Source organism: Gopherus evgoodei, chromosome 1 (assembly GCF_007399415.2).
Source record: "Gopherus evgoodei ecotype Sinaloan lineage chromosome 1, rGopEvg1_v1.p, whole genome shotgun sequence".
NCBI classification, from domain to species: domain Eukaryota; kingdom Metazoa; phylum Chordata; order Testudines; family Testudinidae; genus Gopherus; species Gopherus evgoodei.
Genome location: NC_044322.1, coordinates 97,354,139 through 97,376,463, shown reverse-complemented (window position 1 = coordinate 97,376,463; position 22,325 = coordinate 97,354,139). Strand labels below are relative to the sequence as shown.

The following is a 22,325-nucleotide window of genomic DNA, read 5'->3' as shown; positions in this document are numbered from 1 at the left end:
CTGAGCTTCAAACTGTCCTCAGAAGAAAATATAGTACGCGTAGTCTGACAAAACTCTTAACACCTGCCGGAGTGACTGCAGGATGAGTAACTAAGGCCAACATTTTCAAAAGTGCCCTTTGATTTTAGGTGCCTCCGTTTTTGGATATGAAGCATCTTACAGCAAGTAAACAAACCCTTCTTCCCTTGGTATTGTGGAGGGATGTGTTCTATCACTCCTTGCTGCAGTAAGGCGTTTACCTCTTGTTTGAGAATACTCTCATGAGAGTGGCCCCCAAAGGAGGATGGGGAGGTTTTTTTTTTTTTGGAGGAGATAAGGATGCAAACTCTATCCTATAGCCACAGTGGATGACATTCAGCAACCACCTGTCTGTTGTTATTGCCCTCCAACTGCTGAAAAAGAGTGGTGTGTGGGAGTTGGTAGGTATTGAGCTTAATGTTTCAGCTCTCGAGCTCCCATCAAAAATAATGTCAAGCTGGCAGCTGAGGTTGGGATGCAAAGCCTGTTGCAGAGTGTATAGGGAAGCGGGACTTTTGAACCTTCTGTCTCTTACATGGTGGTTCATAGGGCCTCTGATGGAAAAACTGCTGAGCCATGGGCCTAGATCTGACTGGTGGGCAGTGAAACTTCCTCTTACGGGCAGGTGTGTATATGTCCAGGGAGCAGAGGGTAGTCCTGGAGTCCTCCAGGGCATGCAGAGATTCATCCATCTTCTGGTTGAAGAGGTGTGATTCATTGATGGCGTGCTCAATGGTATTCTGGATCTCCCTAGGGAACCCTGACTCATGGAGCCATGACTCCCTGCACAGGATGATGGTGGTAGCCAGAGCTCTAGAGGAGGTATCAGTGGTATTGACTGCAGATTGGAGAATAGTTCTGGCTATCAGTTTGCCTTTGTCTATCAGAGCTTGAAAACAAGCTCTGTCCTGCTGCGGAAAGGCTATCAGTAAACTCTGCAAACTTGGCATAGTTCAGTAAATTGTATTTTATCTGTTAGCACCTGGTAATTGGCTATCCTGAACTGGAGTCTGGATGATGAGAAGACCTTTCTTCCCAACAGATCCAGGTATTTGCCTTCTATCAGCTGAAGCAGACCAGGAATGTCACTGTCCAGCCCTTTCAGAAGTAGCATGGACCACCAGTGAGTTGGGAGCAGTGTGAGAACACTGAAATTCCTCTCCTTTGGCCAGCATGTAATAGAGCTTCTCTGTCCTTTGGCAGGTAGGAGCACAGATGGCAAAGGTGTGCCAGACTATCCTAGTTGGCTCCAGTATGTCTTCATTAATGTGGAAAGCTATTCTGTTGGGTCCAGATGCATGAAGGATGTCTAAAAGTTTGTGCTAGGAGTTCTGGATCTCTTCGAAAAAGGAATCTGAAGCTATCCAGCAATGTTGTGAAGAAGTTCCTGGAACTGCCTAAAGTAATCAGGAGGAAAGGGGGAGGGTTAAGGAGGGGAGGGGAAGATGGGGCTGGAGGAGACATAGGAGTCACCGCTTCATCTGGGGAAAACAATGGCAGTCTTGCTGGTTCCAGCAGAACCACTGGATCCGGAGAGTAATGTTCCTCCTCCTTTGGCAGATCCAGAGGCAGATCTGAGCATCCCCTTAGAAAGGAGACAAGTGGTGACTCCCTGGCATATCAGATCAACTTTTCAGGAGAGTACAGGTCCCAAGACCCCCAATACAGCTAGTAGGAAGGATCAATAGGTGGATGTGGGAGCCCTCACAGCATGTAGGTGACCAGATGTTCCTATTTTATAGGGACAGTCCCGATATTTGAGGCTTTTTTTCATATGGGCTCATATTACCATACCCCCTACCCCTGTCCCGATTTTTCATACTTGTTATCTGGTCACCCTATCAGCATGGGGTACCAGCGCCTTCGAGACAGATGATGCGGAGGTTGAGCCAAACTGGTGCAGGTCTCCTGGGTGGTGGTGGACATGTAGGGTAGGGGAAGAAAGGTTCATCAAGTGGTTCAGACTCTCTCAATGGAGAGAAGCCTGATTCTTGTTCCAGTAGAAGTAACATCGGTGCTATTAGAGGGGAGATGGATTCTAAGTATGGGATGGGTGATAAACTCCTTCCAGTGGTCGAGAGGCCCGATCGAAGAGGGGATTCCAGATCCAGGTGTGGCCCCCTTACCGCTGTCTATGCTGTGCCCCCCTTGCCCTCCCCTACCTGGAGCTGCAGCCCCGCTCCTGGCTCTGGGGATGGCGGGGGAAGGGAAGGAGCGCAGACGGGTAAGGGAAGGGCACGACTCTCAAAAGTTAGGGAACTGCTGTACTAGATTTATACATTTATTTTAGCCATATTAAAACACATATTGTTTGCCTGTGCCCTGCTTACAAAGCAATCCAGATTGCTCTGTATCACTGTTAGGTTCACTTCATTATTTACCACTCTCTCATTTTGTGTGTCACCTTACCACTTTATTACTGATGATTTTATGTTCTCTTCCAGGTCACTGATAAAAATGTTAAATAGCACAGAGCCAAGAACTGATCCCTGCAGGACCTCACTAGAAACATACCCACTCAATGAGGATTCTGTTTACAATTATATTTTGAGACCTATCAGTTAGCCCGTTTTTAATCCATTTAATGTATCTGATATTAATTTTATACCTTTCTAGTTTTTTAATCAAAATGTGTGCTGCATCAAATCAAATACCTTATAGTGTTGATGTAATATACTTCCTTTAATTCTTTATTAACTGAGTCCCACATCAGCTGCTCCATTACCTTGCCCAGAATCAGTCAGACCGACAGGCCTATAATTCCCACATCATCCTGTTTATCCTTTTTTTAATATTGGCACAGCATTAGCCTTCTTCCAGTCCTCTGGAACTTCCCTGGTGTTCCAAGATTTATTGAAAATCAACATCAATTGTCCAGAGAGCACCTAAGCCAACTCTTTTAAAACTCTTGTATGCAAGTTCTCTGGACCTGCATTTGTAAAAGTGTATACATTTAGTAGCTGCTCTTTGACATCCTCCAGAGTTACTATAGGAATGGAAAAGTATTATCACATGATAGGAAACTTTACTAGTTTGTATTACCTTGTTTCAATATGGTTGTATTATACACTCTATCTATTGAATTAACACAAAGCAGATTTTCTTTATATATTCTATTAACAGCCAACATTTTTGATCCACCCAAATGAATCATGACAGTTAACCCACATGGAGCAAAAATTTATCAAACTGGAATGTGGAAATACTTAACTGTGAGATGTAATAGTAATAAATAATGAATAACATTCTTACCACAGAGCAAGTCTCTGCTCAATTTCCTTCAGAAAAGTGGTGTGAAATTTGTGCAAAGGTTCAAAGTTGGAGAAGAGGAAATTCTTCAGCGTTTCTGGCATATAGTCATCTTTACTCACTGTGCTCTGAAACCACTGGAAGGAAAGAACAAAGTGATAAAGGGGAAGGCTAGGGGCAGGGCCTGTCATTTACTCTATCTTTGTGCAGTTACCTACAACCCCCGGCTGGCCTCTAGACTACAGTATGGCTCAGATTGAGGACAACATTTAAGAAACTACTTAAATCCCATTGAAGCTGATGAGACTTAAGCCCATGCTTCTGAACTGGGCCCTATAAATGTAACAACAGTAGTGAAAGGGGTTATTTACTTCCTTACAGTTAATCCACCAATTCAAGGTACATACAGAATACATTTACTGCAGTGATACTGTATCCTGAGGTCACAGTTCTATTTCCTTTCTATATTTGTCATGAAATGTGATGTCCCAAGATAAATACAGAAGAGTAACCTGCACTGCAGAATTAATTTTGCAGGTAATTCAGCTACTGTGGATTCACTTACTTCATTGTACTGAAGTGGGAAACTGAATTCCAACCACTCAAACTAGTTATTAAAATGTGAAAGTAGCTACCCAAGTGGCTCTCCTAACCAGGTTTGCTGTGGCTCAGATTTTCAAAATTTGGCCTCTGACTTAGAATGTTTGACTGTAGTCTGATTTTCAGGGGGGTTTGATTACCTATTCATCCGAAGCGAAATCCAGCTCAGCACCTCTGAAGTTCAGGCCCTAGCTCGGGGTGGCCAACCTGTGGCTCTGGACCCACATGCGGCTCTTCAGAAGTTAATATGCGGCTCCTTGTATAGGCACCAACTCCAGGGCTACAGTTACAAGCACCAACTTTCCAATATGCTGGAGTGTACTCACTGTTCAACCGCTGGCTCTGCCACAGGCCCTGCCCCCTTCCCTGAGCCTGTTAAGCTCTCACTCGTCCTCCTCCCACCCAGAGCCTCCTGCACGCCATGAAACAGCTGATGGGGAGGGAAGGGGAGGCACTAATTGGCAGGGCTGCTGGAGGGAGCTAATGGGGGGCTGCTGACGTATTACTGTGGCTCTTTGGCAATGTACATTGGTAAATACTGGCTCCTCCTCAGGCTCAGGTTGGCCACCCCTGCCCTATATAGATGAAGGTGGCCACTCAGAGTTAGAGGAAGTCCAGTTAAATGGAGGTCCAGAAGTTCAAGATCTACACTGGTACAAGCAGAGCATAAGTAGGTCAGGATCAAGCCTTACTGTTTAAATTTATAATGGGATCTTAGATCCACTGGGGTCAGTTCTGCTTTGCCCCATTACCCCTTTGTGCTGTGTTGGTAGTGTAAAGGGACTATTAATGCAGCAATGTAAGAGGGGTTGTCTGGATGGCATAAAGCTGGCCTATCCTGCTTGAGGATCTCACTCCCTCCTCACAGTACCTAGTGTGCTCTAGCTATTTTTGATAGATCTGCAGTGGCTTCTAGGGGCCTGTTGCAACTGACTGTAAATTAGAGCAGATGGACCTACTCTCCATGAAATTATCTATCACAGGGCTGAAGTGATGGAATCTCCATCCTTGGTGGTTTTTAAGTTCCAGCTTGAGGAAGCCTTGACTGGGATGATTTAGTTGGTGTTGGTGAACAGGAGGCAATAAAATGAGTCAAAAAAAATAAATACAACTTCCTAGGTGAGCTACTCCTGTTTCTGGGGACTCCATTACAAATATTATCTGTGAGCTTCCAATTAAAGCCACAAGGTCTGAGCATATTTTCAGTTCCTAAAAAATTTTCACTGTACCTGTTACAGACTAGCCATACAGTAAATGTCTACCCTCTGCTTTTTGTGCACAACTGAAATTCTGTCCTCACTGGAACAATACCCCTGTGCATAGCATAGGGGGCAGAAAATAAAAAATAAAACCATTGTAGAATAGCTAATGAGTAAATAGGGCAAATACAATACCACAGCTGACTCCAGCAGCATATGTTTCACAAGTAATACTAAAGTAAACATACCGATGTGATGACTTCAAGGTCCTTCAGGTAAGTTCGCTCTGTGGTAGATACTTCTTTAGCAATGAAGTAAGCTTTGTCAGTTGGAAATCTCTGTAAATTGCAAAAAATAGGAAGTTTTGATCAGAAAAGAGACGCTAGGCAACAATCACTAGGACAATTAAAAACTAGCGAGCCTTGCTTGTGCTGATTATGACTGATTGCTGGAACTTCCCTGTGGAAAATCCCTTAAGAACATCCTTGCAAACAATAGCTGTCTAGGAGTTTGGAAAAGATTTCTTACTGCTATGATTATTTGCAGGATCCAGTTATTTCTAGTAATCCTCTCAACTTATTCCATATTTCTGGAGCAGGATGTATTTGAAGCTGAGATAATGACTTTTTTGGAGAGTTAAGAATGAGGATCAAACATAAACACCTTAATGAACAGACAGTGATCTATTCATCACATAATCTGTCTTCACTCTTCAATATACATCTCTTCACGTGATAAATATTTACTGCAGAATACTCTGCAAAATGCCCAAACTAGTTTTTCCAAAGGGGCGGAGTAGGTAGGGGATCAAAAGGGCTGGGAGAGAAAGGGCAAGAGAAAGACTTCGAACTTCAGAAAAATCTCTCCTCCGTGTTTCATAAAAGGCAAATCTATCAATATCAATCTTACACTAGGGAGACATTTAGGTTAGAGCAGCAGTGACCAGCCTTTACAGCTTAAGGGTCCAATGTCTTCCTTCAAAATGGCCATGGAGACACAATCGGTACTTTCAGGCAGATTCTCTGCCCTATTCTGCTCCCTTTGTGCTTCTCAGGTGACACAAAGGGAAAGTAAAACATCCACATGTCTCTTGTTAATATGCTTTCACCCCTTCCTGTTGGTGCAGAGGACATGTCAGAGGCAGTGATGGACATTGGCTGGCATACATGAGGCTCTGGCTATCCCCAGCTGGTGTACCACTTCAAGGGAACCACGGCCAGCTGGCATAAGAGAGCAGTCACTAGGATGCTCAAACTGGAGCTGGGCACAGAATCAGGAAGATGTTGACTGGTGTTGGTTCTCAATGTATCCTCCAGTGCCCTGTATAGCTAAGTATAGAAGTAGTCTTTTCCTAGACAACCCCGAGGCTCAAGTAGAGCCAGCCAAGCCCCTATCCTGCTCTTCCTGAGACTCTCACAGGTCTGTCAGCAATGGAGACACCAGAGTTACGCTACCAATGGGGTCTAGTCCATGACTAGGGCTCCTAAGCACTAGGGTAACATGAATCACAACACACCACCACCTTCCCCTGCAATGCAACAGGCAGCCAGCAGGGCAGCTGCTATGCAGCTGCAGCAAGGAAGAAACAGCAGCTGCTCAGAACTGCTCCTGGCTAATACCAGAGGTGCTCCTATAGCTGTAGGAGAAGTGTAGGGTGGAGGACATTATGGAGGTGATGCCCTCTATCTCTTCATTCTAGTAATGGGGCTGACTCAAACACTTCTGTTTAAAAACCATAGGATATGGCTCAGGGAGCACATTTTCTATTCATAATCAAATACAATTTTTTTTCTTAACACAGTCACCATGGAGGGCCCAAGTTGGACATCCCCGCTTGTACTCTTAATATCACTTTGCTCTCTGAAGCTGAGCACTTTGTCAAAACAAATTAATCAATTTCTTTAAAACGTGCTAGACCCGACTTGTAGGGTCAGAACAAAAGACCACTGAAATCAGTCACGGACTTAGATGGAACTTCGGATTAGGCCCTTAGAACAGCAAATTCTTCGGTGGCTCACTTCTGTCCCATTGAAAGCAATGGGAGTTTTGCCACTGGTTTCAAGAGGCGCACGATGTGGCTCTTGGATAGCTTGCAAGCTGTGGTTTGGTGCATCGCATCACAAGACAAACAGCCCCTCTCTCAGACAATTCATTAGCTTTTTTGCAACCCAGCATAAAAAGATCTGTCCTTCTCTTGTAACAAATGAAGAGGGGATGGGAGAGTGTCTGGGATCTAGAGATGTCAGCCACATACCACATATCTAGCAATCAAAACATCCAGGGGAGAATAGGGTGAAGTCAACCGCAATACCTTTCTCCTGACCTCTTCCTCATCATCAGTCCTGATATACGATGGGTCATTCAGCAATGGGCTGATCAGTGGAGAAGACTGCTTGGTATCAGGGCTCAAGTTTGGAGATAATGACATATTTGCCACCACTGGTGCTCCTTGAGAATTGATTGAGAGCTCTGAAAGGTGAGGGCTGCCAGTCAGAGAACCCGCTAAAGAAATGATACAATAAAAATTGAAGTTAGTATGAGGCATCTCCAGACAGCTAAAAATGACAGAATCTTAAACCACAGTGTGGAAATTATGCTAAAAGGCACAAGATCCCAGATCCTTAGCTCATGTAAATGGACGTAGTGCCACTGAAGTCAATGTAGTTGCAACCATTTATATCAGCTGAAGATCTGGCCCCGTGCTCATTTAGCTGATAAAACTAGAAGAGTTACAGCCATTATAAAAGTAGAGATCCAGGTACAAATAATTCAGTTGCATATGTTAATATTAAACATCAAATTCATGATGAGCTCTTCACCACAGCATCCTACTCTATGGAAGAGAATGCGTAGAACAGATGAATGTTCTCAGTTTTACAATTAGTTTAAAACACAAAGATCATCATAATAAATAGGCCAACCTATGGCTCCTGTTTTTCCTCCTACAACATAACTCCAAAATGCAAATGACCTACAGTAGTTCACTGGAAGCTGTGGGAAAGCTATTAGAACAAGTATATCTAGAGGGAGTCTAGGAAAAACTAGGACTTTCTATGGCAGTATTGTATTATGCAATGTCAATCACATCTAAAATGGAGGGAGAAAACTACTAGCTTCCCATTTCTACATACAGCAGAAGTACATATGTTATTATTATACCTTGTAGGGTCATTCCAAGCTCCTCTGATTGTTTGGGATGGAAATGCTAGCATTACATTTGCACAAGAAGGTATTATTTTTAACACATAAAGCATGACAATTTTAGTTGATCACAGTCATTATATTTTGTATAGTAAAAAAATTATGACAGTAAATTATACTTCTGTAGGTTGAGATATACTAGTGTTGAAATTAGTGTTCTGTCTCTTGGAAGGCAGCCAGATTACTGACTGCAAACGAAACAGCTTGCCAAAAAAACTTCAGCATCTTCCCAATTAAGCTGAAGACGTGCCATGAAAATTCAAACCTGTTAAAAGCTATGCTGAATCTTTCAAACCATGAAATGTTTACAACCCATATTGTTTCATTTGGGCTTCATACCTTAAAAACTTCAACAGAGAAACTAACAGGCTATCGATTCTCATAGCTATGTTGACCAGAATTAAAGTAAATGCCAACGTCTGCATATCCATATATTTAAGGTCAAGGGCTTTTCACCATGAGCACTTTTCTGGAGTATATTATTTAACTATTAGTTCCCCTGTTACTACAACACAACTGAAACACTCAAATAAATAATGGCATCAATACATATAATTAGGTCAGTAGGATAAGTGCAAAATATTTTGTGAAAGGCCTCAGGTTTATTGCTACACCATACTTTTTTTTTGCATCCCAGAAGGTGCATATTCATCTTACTGTACAATGTTATTTGTTTAGATTTGTCATAATCTATGACAATTATGTACCCTATTATAAAACAAAGACAAAGGAATATTTGCCTGAAATAGTTTTTATATTACTGTAACTAGCAAGAAAGAATTTACCCACAGTTCCACACTAAATCATTGCTCAGTGAAATCTGAGAGAAACGCCATAGGTTGTTACACAACTGTCAATTTTATTGACACTAGTACACAACTGTATACAATGTTTTCAAAGGAAATGGAATTCATCATATAGTGAAACAGATTAGTAGTGAGGTTGTAGGTTTAAAGTACTATACTACACTTTATAAAAGACACAGGAAAAGTGGTATCACTTCTGACGTAAGAAAACACAGAAATTCTGGCACTATGCCTGTCACATGACAGTGAATAGTTCATTTGCGCCTCTGTGAGAAAGCCTCAGGTGTTACATGGTAGAAATTGAACCCCACCTCCTGTGAGACATAACTGAGGCCCTAATATTAATGTAGGGGAAAATCTATGTCAAACTCAATTTGACCAATGTGGTTCGAACTGTAAAATACCAGATGAAGGAATTAACTTAAAAGGCTTCCCAGCTTACGACATGGGCGCTCATAGCTTGTCAGAGGTATCATTGTTATTAGTTTCCTCATGGAGCACAACAATTAGCATCTGCTCCATCAGTGAAAGACTTGCAGAAAAAATACTATTTATTTTAGACACCATTCCATTTAGTATTTTGCAGAAAAGTAAAACACTGCATTCTCATTCAGGGGCTAATAGGAACATTAATGATGATCAAACTCAAATCTGAACACTACAACCCACAGACAGGAGTGTATTTATGCTAATGGTTTCCCGTTTTACATGTTGAATGATAACTACAAGTTAAAACTAGCCCCAAGGGAGTGGTTATTACATGAAAGTGGCCCAAAACACTTAGTGATCCATTAACAGGTTTTGATTACCTCAAACATAGTCTAAACACAAGAATAAACTGGATTTTCCTTTTGTCAAAATAAGAAATTGATTTGCTCTACTGTGATAAAGCAAACAGGCCAGGAAGAAATGAAAATGAAGGTTCTCCATGCTCAGGTTGTTGGGTGCTCTGGGCAACATACTTCTCAATATTTGCAAGATGAGCTTTTAGAAATTTGTATTTTGTAAATGAGGGACCATATTAAATGCAATTATGCATGTGGGTCCTCTCTTCATCTTTTCATCGTGATTAAGTGAAAGTACCCTATATTAGTCATAGGGTCTTCTCTCAGCATCTCCTCTGAACTCTTATCGTACAAGGGTAAATCCAGATATGCTTTATTCATTGACTACAAAACAAGTAAACAGGAGCAGAAGCGATAGGACCAACGTTATTTAAATAATAGAAAAATTGCTCATATCACATCCATTGAGGGCCTTTGATTAATGAAAATGTAGTTCTGTCTCAGCCATTTTATATCAATTATCAGAGATCATGGCATGACAGGTCGGAGCTGGAGTACATTACTGCTGCAGGAGTGGGAAAGGCTGCATATAGTACTTGGCTACATTCAGGACTCTTAGTATCCTTTTCATGAGACCAGGTATAATTAATTAAAAAAAAAAACCTACAAATATTCCTAAGCAAGGACACATGATAAATATTTAGGAACACTCTCCCTTGTGTGAACTCTTATTAAAGATGAATGTCTCAGTCCTACTACTAGGGATTATAGCTGTGCCTGGTCCCTGTGTGGGCACAATGGTTGAGATTATAACTGTCCCTGTCTCCCCTTCCATGTCTGCACAACAGCCACCTATAAAGCTGATCCTAGAGATTTAAATCTGTAGCAAGATATTTCACCTTAACCTTGAAAGAACAGGTTTCAGAGTAGCAGCCATGTTAGTCTGTATCTGCAAAAAGAACAGGAGTACTTGTGGCACCTTAGAGACTTAGTGCCTGTCATTATGCAAGGCACTGCATTTAGCAGTATGGAGTGGAAATCCATCAACTTCGTGAAAAATTTCATATAGATAGTCTCTAAGGTACCACAAGTACTTCTGTTCTTTTTTCTTGAAAGAAAAGTTAGACAGTTGTGAGAGAGATGGATGGGATTTATGGCATCTTGAAGCCATTCTTCCCCCACTTCCTCCATCTCCCAAAATTGGCAAACAACAAGCTAACACCATATAGAGTTCTGCATCTATTTCAGGGACAAATGCAAATGCAACTCCCAGCCACTCAATGTTTTCTGTTTGCATAGCAGAGAAAAGCAGTACTGGATTGGAATCTGGTTTGTGCTCCTTCTCTGTATAATACAGAAGATGTAAAATTATATGATGTAAAGATGTAAAATATGGAAAAGACCAGTGGAAATATTTTCTACTGAAAGGGATTTAAATTCAAAGCATTATTAGATAAGCTTTGGAAGAGCTGCAACACAGACTCACCCACCCCCTCAAAAATAATGATCAAAGTTACTTTATTTTTAAGGTTTATACTTTTTAATTACGTTGGAATGCATTCCAGTCAGAAAAATGACTGTCACAACACATGTAACAATGTGGGATTCCATATTTATTCTCTCCTATGGCCTGATCTAAAACCCATAGAAATTTAGTGGGAGTTTTTTCAGGGAGGTCAGGGTGGGAGTGTTTCCTAAATTCCAGGTGTGGATACAACCTGGAACCTGAAAACCAAGCTGTGTTCTCTCTGTCCCTTACATCATCACCAGAAATGAAGATTCTCTAATCAGAATTTAATCTGACAATTTTGTCACTGCTATAAAGGCAGAATGAAATCCAGCTCACTCTTCCATAGCCGTATTGGCTCTGCATTGCTAACCGTAGTAAAATTCTTTGGTCAATAAAATAACAGACAATACATAGCACAGGGGAACAGATAGATTAATTGAAATGTATCAGTTCTGCATATTCACTTTTCTGACAACAGCAGTGCTTTAAATTGGAATAGCATTAAATATGGCTAAAACTAAGTGTTCTACCTGTAGCAGCTAAACAAATTGTTACTGCTGCTGTATTATCAAGACTTTGGATGAAGGGCCCATTCTGCTCTCATTAAGCCAAATAGCAAAACTCCCATCGACTTCAATGAAAGCAGGAACAGCAGCAATTATTGGGCTTACCTTTCTCTTCTGATTAATAGTGCTTTTAAATAAAGTTTCTCACTTGGATACAGTTCTTTAGAAAAAGGTCTTGAGAACACAGCTATGCATTAATCAGAGGCTTATCTGCAAACAACCCTGAACCTAATAGCAATGAATTTGGAGAAGGAAAAAACAAAAGATTTTAGAAAGAAAGGTGATGTCATACATAGCCAATAGCCTGCCTTGCTTTGAAAAATGAAGGAGATGGGAAGAAAAATTTGCTTCAATTTAACAGCTGCAAAATGTATGCCCACGGCAGCACTGGTAGTGAATGATTTGGGAGAATAGTGTATCAAACCGAAAAACAAGTCATCTCACATCAGGACAAAGCTCCAGCCAACAGCTGGACAGAACAGTTAAACCAGTGAGTTTTACAGCAAGATACCAGTTAGAATGAGTAAAGGTCTTTGGTAGAGGAAACAAAAACAAATAATAAACAAAAATAAAACAAAAAAAATAGTACCATGCATACACAGTTAAATGAGTTTGGCTTGACATGCTTATATAGTCATCGAGCTTGGTACTGGTTTAGCAGCCAGCAATCCCTCCAGCTGGTACAAGTCCATGCTTTATTGGTATACTGTAGTATTAGACAGCGGTGAGTGTGAAATCAGACAGTAACTGCTGCTGTTGGCCTACATCAGGGTATTCTCAAATCTTACAAACAAAGAATAAACATTACAAACTGGGGGAAATACAAAGTCATGAGACATTCCTCTTTCCTAACTTTTAGCTTTCCATTTTTGCATAAAAGACAGAAATAGAACAGTTTGTATAAAATTCCCTCCTTACACTTACATATAAAAAGGTTAGTTTTAAAAATATGCATATGAAACAACACTAATAAATAGCTACCTACACATTCTAGTGCATCCACCCCATATAAGCTCATGCCACAGATACTGTCCATTTCAACAAGACATCTCCTCAAAACTGCAGTGATCCTGCTTAAAGACAATTGCAGATTGATTTGATCATTCTAAGTGTAGCCTTCATTAGAAAATGAAGGGCACATCAGTTCTGTGTGCTCTACAGGGCTCAAGTACTCACAGTGACGGTCACTTCCGCCCCCCTCCCCCATACTTTTCTGTTCTCTAATGTGGTGTGGTTTCTATTCCTGAAACCTCACAACCCAGGGATCTTGCATTGTCCAATTGTGAAATGAAGTGTGTTCTTAGAGAACAGGATCACTGTAATAGAGGAAATAGGTATTCTCAGTACAAATAGGTATTTTGGCAGTAAAAGGACATTGAGACAGTGCCCCAAACAATGCAAGGAACAGAAGATACATCATGCTTTGAGGATAAAGACAGAACATTGAAAAGGCTTTTCCCCCCAGAGAGGTACATGCTGACAAAATAGTGCATAGAATGAAACAAAAAATGTTTCTCTTCAAACATTATTAAACAAATGACAAAAATGAGAATGAAGATCCCAGCAATTTTTGATTAAAAAATGTTAATTATGTCTATTAAAGACTTTTATTTGAAAAGATACATATAGAAATCAGGAAAGGGTTGGATGAATGAAACACTGTCAAGCCTGTAAATTTTTGTTAGTGGTTCAAGTCAATTTCTCAGCAGGAAAGGTAAAAAATAAGGAATTCAGCTAATCAAAGATTTTAAGCACTTATTGGAAAAGCAACAGGCTTTGACCGCTAACATTCACTGAACTAAGACAGACCTATCTTTGATCTCTTCATAAATCATCACAGGCAAAATGACAGTTGCTTTCTTTTTACAAACCAGATTTGAAGCATTTGAAAGGAAACTGCTAACCTGGTTTAACAAACCAGAAAGCTTTTGTCTTGTGAAAGTATTCATGTGCTTCATGTTTGATCGATGACAGCTTGAATATTACTGGTTATAGAGCCAGCTTTTGATTGTGTGAACTTTAATATTTTTACCGTTCTTGGGGAGTCAAGTACTTTTTTTAAAATCTATTCTCCTCTAGAGCAAAACAACCATTTTTGAAGTGTTTACTATCATGTCATATTTTTATGCACCTACGTTTTCCTTCTTTTAGTGTAGTAGCAACAACTTTATTTACATTTGTACTTGTTGAAAGTACACCCATGAACATCCAGCTCAGCTAGGCCTAAAGGGCTTCTCAAACTTCATAAAATTTGTAAGAAAGTGCTGACTGCTTTTAATACCAAAAAAAAAAACAAACACCCCCACATATACTTAATCCCACATGGTTTACAGAAGAAAACACAGGAATAGGATAGGGAATACAAAAACACTCCTATGAATTGCTTTGTAATTAACCTAAGTGAAACTCCACGAATATCATGCTTTGATTTTTAAGCAGAAATTCCACTTTTAAAACCAATATCAATGACACAATATAGCCCTGCTGTAGGAAAGGAGATTGCAGATGCCTTTGCTCCTGGTCCATGCTCCTGGTCCAGCAGAACCAGTGTCTTTTATAAATTAGTAAACAATGTTTGCCTGCCTCTAGGTATATTTCATCGACTTTAGAAGCACATACTTTATTGAAATAGTGTAGGCAACATTTCATTGGTTTAAATTCCCAATCAGTATTTCCTTCCCTTCCAGGGTACGTTTTCACTACCGCCCGCATCGGCGGGAAGCAATCGATTTCTCGGGGATCAATATATCGCGTCTCATCTAGATGCGATATATTGATCCTCGAATGAGCTCCTGTTGACTCCGGAACTCCACCAACGCGAACGGCAGTAGCGGAGTTGACAGGGGGAGCCATGGACGTCGATCCCGTGCCGTGAGGATGGTAGGTAATTCGATTTAAGATACTTCAACTTCAGCTATGCTATTCATGTAGCTGAAGTTGCGTATCTTAGATCGATTTCTCCCCCAGTGTAGACCAGCCCCCAGACTAATGACAGCTTAGGCAAAATTCTTACCTGAAGTAACTTCATTAAAGTCCATGGAGTTACTAACTCCAGGAATGATTTCAGTCCCATATCTATTTGTGAGAAAAAACAGAGTTGTCTACTTCACTCCTGGTTTCAGGAGCTGCAATGCCTGAAGCATTTGCAATCAGAACCTTAATGATGGTAGTGTTTTGGATTTAAGATTGTGTCACGGTTATTTACAGTAAAAGTCACGGACAGGTTGCAGGCAATCAACAAAAACTCATGGAAGCCTGTGACCTCTCTGTGACTTTTACTAAAAATAATAGGTGAGAGGCGTGTGCCCTGCCTGAAGCCCAAGCAGGGGAAGAGAGCCTGAGCTCCTCTGCAGGGAGGGGTGTGTCCAGCACCCACCACCAGCAGAGGCTGACAGCTCTGCCCCCCCGTGACTGAGAGCTCTGGCCCCACCACACTATGGCTGAAGTGGAAATTGTCACTGAGATCTCTGAAAGTTAAGGAATCTGTGACTTCTGTGACTCCGTGACATAATCTTATCCTTAACCATCATCAAGTAAGTGACATGAACAGAGAAGGGCCATGTTCTTCCGTTACTTATGCACCAACAATTTTTGATAATAACTACTTTTAATTAGAGAAGGGTATTTTATAAACTTTTTCTTTTTTGTCCTGTGAGATCCTATTTCTGCAATATACAAAATCGCATACACCTCAAGGACTTTCCCAGACTCTTAGAGCCTGGGAGAGAAATGCATTAAGGGAAACAGAAGGTGCATAAAGAAATTACATTCTCTGAAAAGAGGAGCATATCAGAAAACTAGAGGTGACATTAGGCACCTTTAATTTATGTACATTTGAGCACAGAACCTACTTCCCTCGCATTCATTCCTCATTTCAACCAGTAACTACAATCTTACTGGTTTAAGTAGGATTTGTCTAGTACATGGGCGTTGGCCTGGTCCTCTACACAAGGGTAAGTGTCACCCACTATGATTACTACATATGAGCAGAAAATCCAGGGAACAATAGAAATAGTAACTGATTTTCTTCATTAAGAATAAATTTACTTTGTTGTGAAATCATTTTTAGATATCATTATGATGCCCCAGAGTTATTCAATCATGGCTTTTAAAATAGCTGGTCGGTCTTGCTACTGACAGAAAGGGCTATAAAAGAGCTAAGTATTATTAGTATTATTGTTACTTGTTGAAAACAATTTATTAATCAGATTTTATCTTTTTTCTGTTGAAGAATTGTCATTTAAAGGGTCACAATTTGCAATAATTGGTTATTCTTAACTGCTCAACAAGTAGTTTATCTGAGCAGATTTGGGCCTATAAGTTTCTGTGTATTGTAAATGAGCTCTCCACTGAATATCTGATATTCAGAATCCTGGTTGCCTCAGTCACATTTTATAGTCTGTTCCCTGAGTCTATGTCCTATCCTTCATACACAAGAGAACTGCCTGAAGAATCATTGGGATGGTTGAATCTCTCAGGGAGACAGTTACAGAGACACAAATTGGAAGTCAACAGGACTAGAAAATGTTAATGTTGAAAATATTTTTTCCCATCCTCTTTTGCCCAAGAAATATCTTACGTTTGACTATATACTGGGACCCCCAAATTTAAAATTGAGGGAGAGGAAGAGACAGAAATCAGATTTTACAGATGTTTAGCAGAGTATACATTCAGTTTTCTCTTGTCACTTTCCCCCCAACTAAACGCATGTATAAATGCAGAGACCAAACAAGCACCTGCAGCATGAATACTATTGCTCCTCCAGCACAAATATGATTGTTTGCACAAAGGAAAGTTGCTCCCCAAACACCTGGGCAAAGAAACATGAATGTTCATGATAAATGGCCCTGGAGTAGTCATGTCAAATCGTGAGTCACATTTAGTGAACTAATTGACAAATACACTTTTCCACTTTTTGTTTGTTTCTAACTGTTATGTTTTGTTTTGGCAGCCTGGTAATTCAGTGTTGATTTTGTGTGGTACCATTGTCCTAGTGGGAACTGGAGTCAACATGTTATCAAATGCGACAATGTTCCAAAAGAAACTGTTATCATAATTTACTGACCTAATTTCATATAATCTCTAAGCTTTTAGAAACTTCATAAGTTTGGCTGAATTTCCTGAGTTATGGAAATTTTACTTCTCATAATGGTTCTCATGAGTTAATTTTCCACTTGATTCCAGCTCACATAAAGTAAGCACAAAACACAGGCAAACAGAATATTTAAGTCAGTTGTATGTTCACATTTTTCATATGTATGAATACAATTAGGATTTGATGAATTTCCTTTGCAATTTTATATTTGATGTACATCCTAATGCTGAATGTGACAATAAGCTTTAGGCAGCTATGAACAATACAAATGGATGAGCTGCAGCAGAAATAGCCATATCTGTTGATATGGGGATGAAACTGGATTGTACTATTCAGTTCAAGAGATCATCCTGAGAAAATGGGCCATTCTGTGTTTATGAGGAAAATGTATTTGTCAGGTGCCAGAATATGGACCCATTTAAATCAAATACAGTGCAGCCTGACTATCCAGCTCATAGGATATGTCTACGCTGGAGGTGCAAATTCAGCTTGAGGAGATAATATATCAGTGCAAGCTCTGATCCAGTTAGTTTGCTAAAAATAGCAGTGTAACCACAACTACAGGGATGATGAGATGGACTAGCTGCCCTGTATCTTATGTGTTCATGCAGGTTGCCTAGTTCATCCCACTGCCTGCACCGTCGTAACTACACTGCTGTTTTCAGCCCAAGTGCCATCACAGCTACCGTGGGGATGTGTACCCAAGCTGGAAATAGCACTGCCAGCTCCAGTGAAGACAGTCTCACAGTCCCTCCAGTTATCCAAAGCTCAATGTTATCCTAAGCAAAGTCAGGGCTCCTATGTCAATTTGTTACAATGAAATTAGCCCAGACTTATTCAATGACACCATGTCTTACAGGTAAACTAAGTTTTACTAAATCCTGATTTCCAAAGAACAAAGGAAAAAGTATCCCAACAGTATCCAGTATATAAGGGAAATGGGAAAAGCTTTTCCCAAATAAATAGTTAGTGGTTAGCTATGTACAGTCAAGTCCTTAGAGCACAGACTAGTAGACAGAACTCCATTCCTATTCCAACTCTGACACTGTCTCTGAGTCCCTCTGTTCACAATGACTCACTGGGTAAATCACTATAGTTTCTCTGTGCTTCAGTTTCCCCATCTAATATTCATGGGGGTGCCCTGAGGCTTAATTAATTATTGTGAATAAAGATGAAAGGTATAGAACTGTGAACTGTAATTATTATGGTATCATGAGTAATTTAGATAGGTGACATCCCAGAACCCACTGAAAAAGGTGTGAAGTATTAAACCATTTACTGTGAATACAAACAACACGTTAAATGGCATTAGGCCAGAGGTATACTTACAGAGCCCATAGCTGACTTGCAGATTAATCAATATCTCACATGGTTGATACTGACCATTTTGTTTCTTAACTTTTTCATCTTGGGAGAAGAACAAGAGTTTATACCAGTTTACTTGCAATCTTCAGCCTCTTTCCCTCTCCCAATCTACTATTCTTTTCTCCTAGGGTCCCTTTGCATTAGACCCACAGAAACATCAACAGCTAATTTTGATGGACCTGGTTTTATATGATAATATTCACTTGGACAGTTCTGTTTAATTCCTGGCAAATCCCCAGAAATAAGTCGTGTGTTTGAGGGAAAAATTTGGCTCAAACACAGTTTTTAATTAAATGCTTGTCTAATGTTATTAAACTGCATTTCAGTGGCATATAGATGACTACCACAGAGTGATTCATTTTAAATTAAACGATTGCCTATGGAATTAATTAAAGCTATTTCTGCAAACTGAAGTAATTCTTAGTGTACATTTTCAAAAGACTAAATACATAGTACTGTCAGATAAAAGGAAACCATTGAAGAGAATTTTTGTACTCCATGTTGTTTGGAACAATATTAAAAGGAAAAGGTGAAGAAAAAATGCAGATATATTTCATTAGTTAATGATCTATCTCTTAAGCTGTCAATATTTCCAGGCTACTAGGACTACTTTCACAACAATGATGTAAAATAACATATCTATTTTCTTTGTAGAAATGTGAAGATAGTAAAAGTGGCCATTAAAGTAGTAGTAGTTTGAGGACAGAAAATAGCATATGTGTAGTCAACATTACCTGTAAGATCTGATTTTCGCTTATCTCCAAACAACATGAAATCTAGTAACTTTTTATAAATACGGAAACTGATTGCAACTCCATTTTGGGAGTTCATTACTTGATCTTGAGACATATGGCTATCAAAGCAACTAATGCATGTCCAATTTACTATTACTCTACCGTATAGTAGAAAACAGTACAAATGCCAACAAAAGATTCATATACACATATCCACACTGATAATTTTCTACAAAGGACTTCATTTACCTACATTACATTTTAAATACACAAAAGTTGAAGGCAGTCAATTTACATCTATTCTAAGTCCAAAATAGAGACAACTTTAAGGATGATATATAAGCAAGCTTTTCCCTCAGTATAATCAGTCTGCAGTTTCTAGATTCAAATATTTAACCACACAGCCACAGGAATCATCACTCCATGCCACCTGCCATTATAACATCACTGTCTAAAGAAATGCTTCAACTTCATTTATGTCTAAAGCCAAGGTATCTATTACTAAAAGAGGAACCAATAAACTAAGGAATCTGGAAAAATTAAAAAACTCCTTATTTACAAGGCTACAGTCTACTGAAATAAAAGGTGAAATACATTTCTAAACTATTGTAAATTGATATTAAAATATCCTTCACTCATATTAAACACTTGTTAAAATGTGTTTTGATCAAGGCATTAGAAAAATTATAAAATGTTTTCCTATTTTCCTTGTTTTATAAAAATTAACTAAAACGATTCTGAAATTAACTGCCAAGATTAAAAAATCTTGTCTCATCACTATTCACGTGGGTACATAAACGTTTGTGACTCTCACAGTTCAGCTGAAACTTCTGTTCATAATTCAGTTCTGCCAAACTAAATTTATTTATTCCCCCTTCCCACTACCACCAAGAACATTTAATGATAAAAGTAAGGCTATTGGTAGGGTAAAGAGCACATCCTGTCTCATGAGAGTAATGATCTTAGGGTATCTGCTGTATAGTACATGTCTTCTCAAAATTTTCTTAGATATCTATGAGCTACTGATATATTGGTTTTGGATAATATCTAAAATGATCTAAAATATTTTAAATCTGTGAAATGAAAGTTTTCACAGATTTATCCTCTCTTTCTGTGCACATAACAAATGCTGCTATTCTATGTACAGTACAACACATTTGAAGGCAGTCAGTCCGGTGGGGGGCTAGCTTCATGAAGATAAAATTTCTTGATCCCTAACACACAATAAACATTTGGTAAGAGGCGTTACCATACATTGGTGATACTACAAATAATTAAGCTAGCACAAAATAACTAGATCCTGCTCAGATGAATGTTTGTTTCCTGCTCGTAGAAAAAAACTTCGATATTGCTGTGTATCATGATGCTGATAAAATAAAGGGAAGGAAAAATGCAAACACACTTTGTAACACATAGTGAAGGACGTGGCTGCTGTCTTTCAGAAAAGGCAATCTGTGCTACTCTTAATCAGCACCACTTTCACCTAAGATTCTTCACTTAAATCACCTCTTTAGTCTCTTTCTCCATCTTTCAGGAGGAGGAGAAGGAATTCTAGAGTCTATGTCTCCAGATATGAAAAATTGTATAACCCACTAAATAAAAAACCAAAGCTGCAACAATTCCTGTACATGGATAATTTGTACCCCTAACTCAGCAATTCAAATGTGTTAGAAGATCAGCAAAACAAAGTAATTCTTGCTATAAAAAGGATTAATTAACCTTGTTCAAGATTTCATTAAGACTTGATTTTGAATATCAAGTTTCCTGCATTTGACTATAAATTAAACGTCACCACTAACTCTACGAGGCACTGAAGAGAGCTCTCCTTACGTGGGAGAAAAAAAAATCATTTGACTCAAATAAAAGAACACAAGGCGCCTACTGTGATTTCATTTATGTTTTTCCAAAATGAACAGTCAATTGTCACAGAAACTATCATACCTACCTACATGTGATTTAATATAAAGAACAGTCAAGTGTATATTTTCTATCTAATTATAACATACCACAATGATAACCATATTAATAATGGCTCTTCTCCTTCAATCCTTTAGAGAAGATGCAATGTTGTTAGGCTTCAGTTGCAACCTATTCTTATTTACTATACCTCCTGCATCTCCTCCCTCCTTCTAAACAGCATGCTTAGTGTATTTGTACAAATATTTGCCATCAGCCCCCAGAAGACCAAATCACTCTCACAAGTAACCACCGTATAAATGGTCTCAGTCTATAACTGGAACTCAGGCTCAGGTTCCTAGCAGCTAAAGACATGCACACTGTCTTCATCACCAAGACCAATAGACACATCTTCCTCTACCTCTTCATCTAGCTGAAGGCTGCCAAAGGAGTACTTATTCCTAGGTATAGGAGAGGAGCTCAGCACTATGGGATTTCCAAACACAAGAGGGTGAGTAAATGGGTTAATGATTTCTGAGTCTGAATCACTAGACTCTGTTCCACTGCTGGTGGAGCCTTCCATCATTTGGATGGCGGCCATGTGATCCATCATGCCACTGGCATATAAAGACTGCATGACTGGACTCTGCTTTGACTGTCCAGTACCTGACACCCCATTTGCCATCATTTTGCCTTCTAAAGGAACCGTTTTAACAAGCCCCTCTTTACAATGTCTCTCTGATCTGTATTCCTGACCTGGCGTTGAGGACACTTGGCTCAGGATAAATGGGTCGGTTTCTGACTTGTTTCGGGCATTTTGAATTTTTTGCAAACGAGGCCTTTGCAAACCTGGAGAACATTTGCCATACCCAGGGCAGCTACAGGCATGAATATCTTCCTCATCGCTCCTAGCCCTGCACTCATAGCCATTTTCTGAGATGTAGCCCTGAGAGCCAGTTCTATTCAAACTCATGTTAGGACTTGACCCTTTGCTACTGGGTGGCAGTGGAGTGGCCAATGGACTACGGCTGTCAGGGCCTCTAAACAGTTCATCAACCAGTGAGCTGTGCCTTGGCATTCTGAGACTCCCACCAACATAGAAAGACATATTAGCTGGATTATCATCAATAGACTCTTCAGTGTCATGTTGGGAAGTCTTTATAGAGCCTGAGGAATCCCTATATCTAGTTCTTTTACGATTTTCATCTCTACCGAGAATATAGGCACCACTGGTCAAATCACCCTCATAATTGTCATTTGTTTGGGAATGTGACCAGGTTACTTGTCCTCTGAGAAGGTCA

The 22,325-nt window shown here is 39.7% G+C and overlaps 1 protein-coding gene across 2 annotated transcripts in view; it reads right to left on the bottom strand.

The window, feature by feature from the left end:
- The window catches only part of FARP1 (FERM, ARH/RhoGEF and pleckstrin domain protein 1), a 396,739-nt gene that overhangs the window by 62,205 nt on the left and 312,209 nt on the right, over positions 1-22,325 (bottom strand). For both annotated transcript variants that reach the window (XM_030567707.1, XM_030567716.1), the window contains exons 14-16: positions 7,378-7,568; positions 5,315-5,404; positions 3,271-3,404 (exon numbers count right to left, since the gene is read on the bottom strand). In XM_030567707.1, coding sequence (XP_030423567.1) covers positions 3,271-3,404; positions 5,315-5,404; positions 7,378-7,568 — 415 coding nt within the window. The remainder of the gene's footprint in view (positions 1-3,270; positions 3,405-5,314; positions 5,405-7,377; positions 7,569-22,325) is intronic.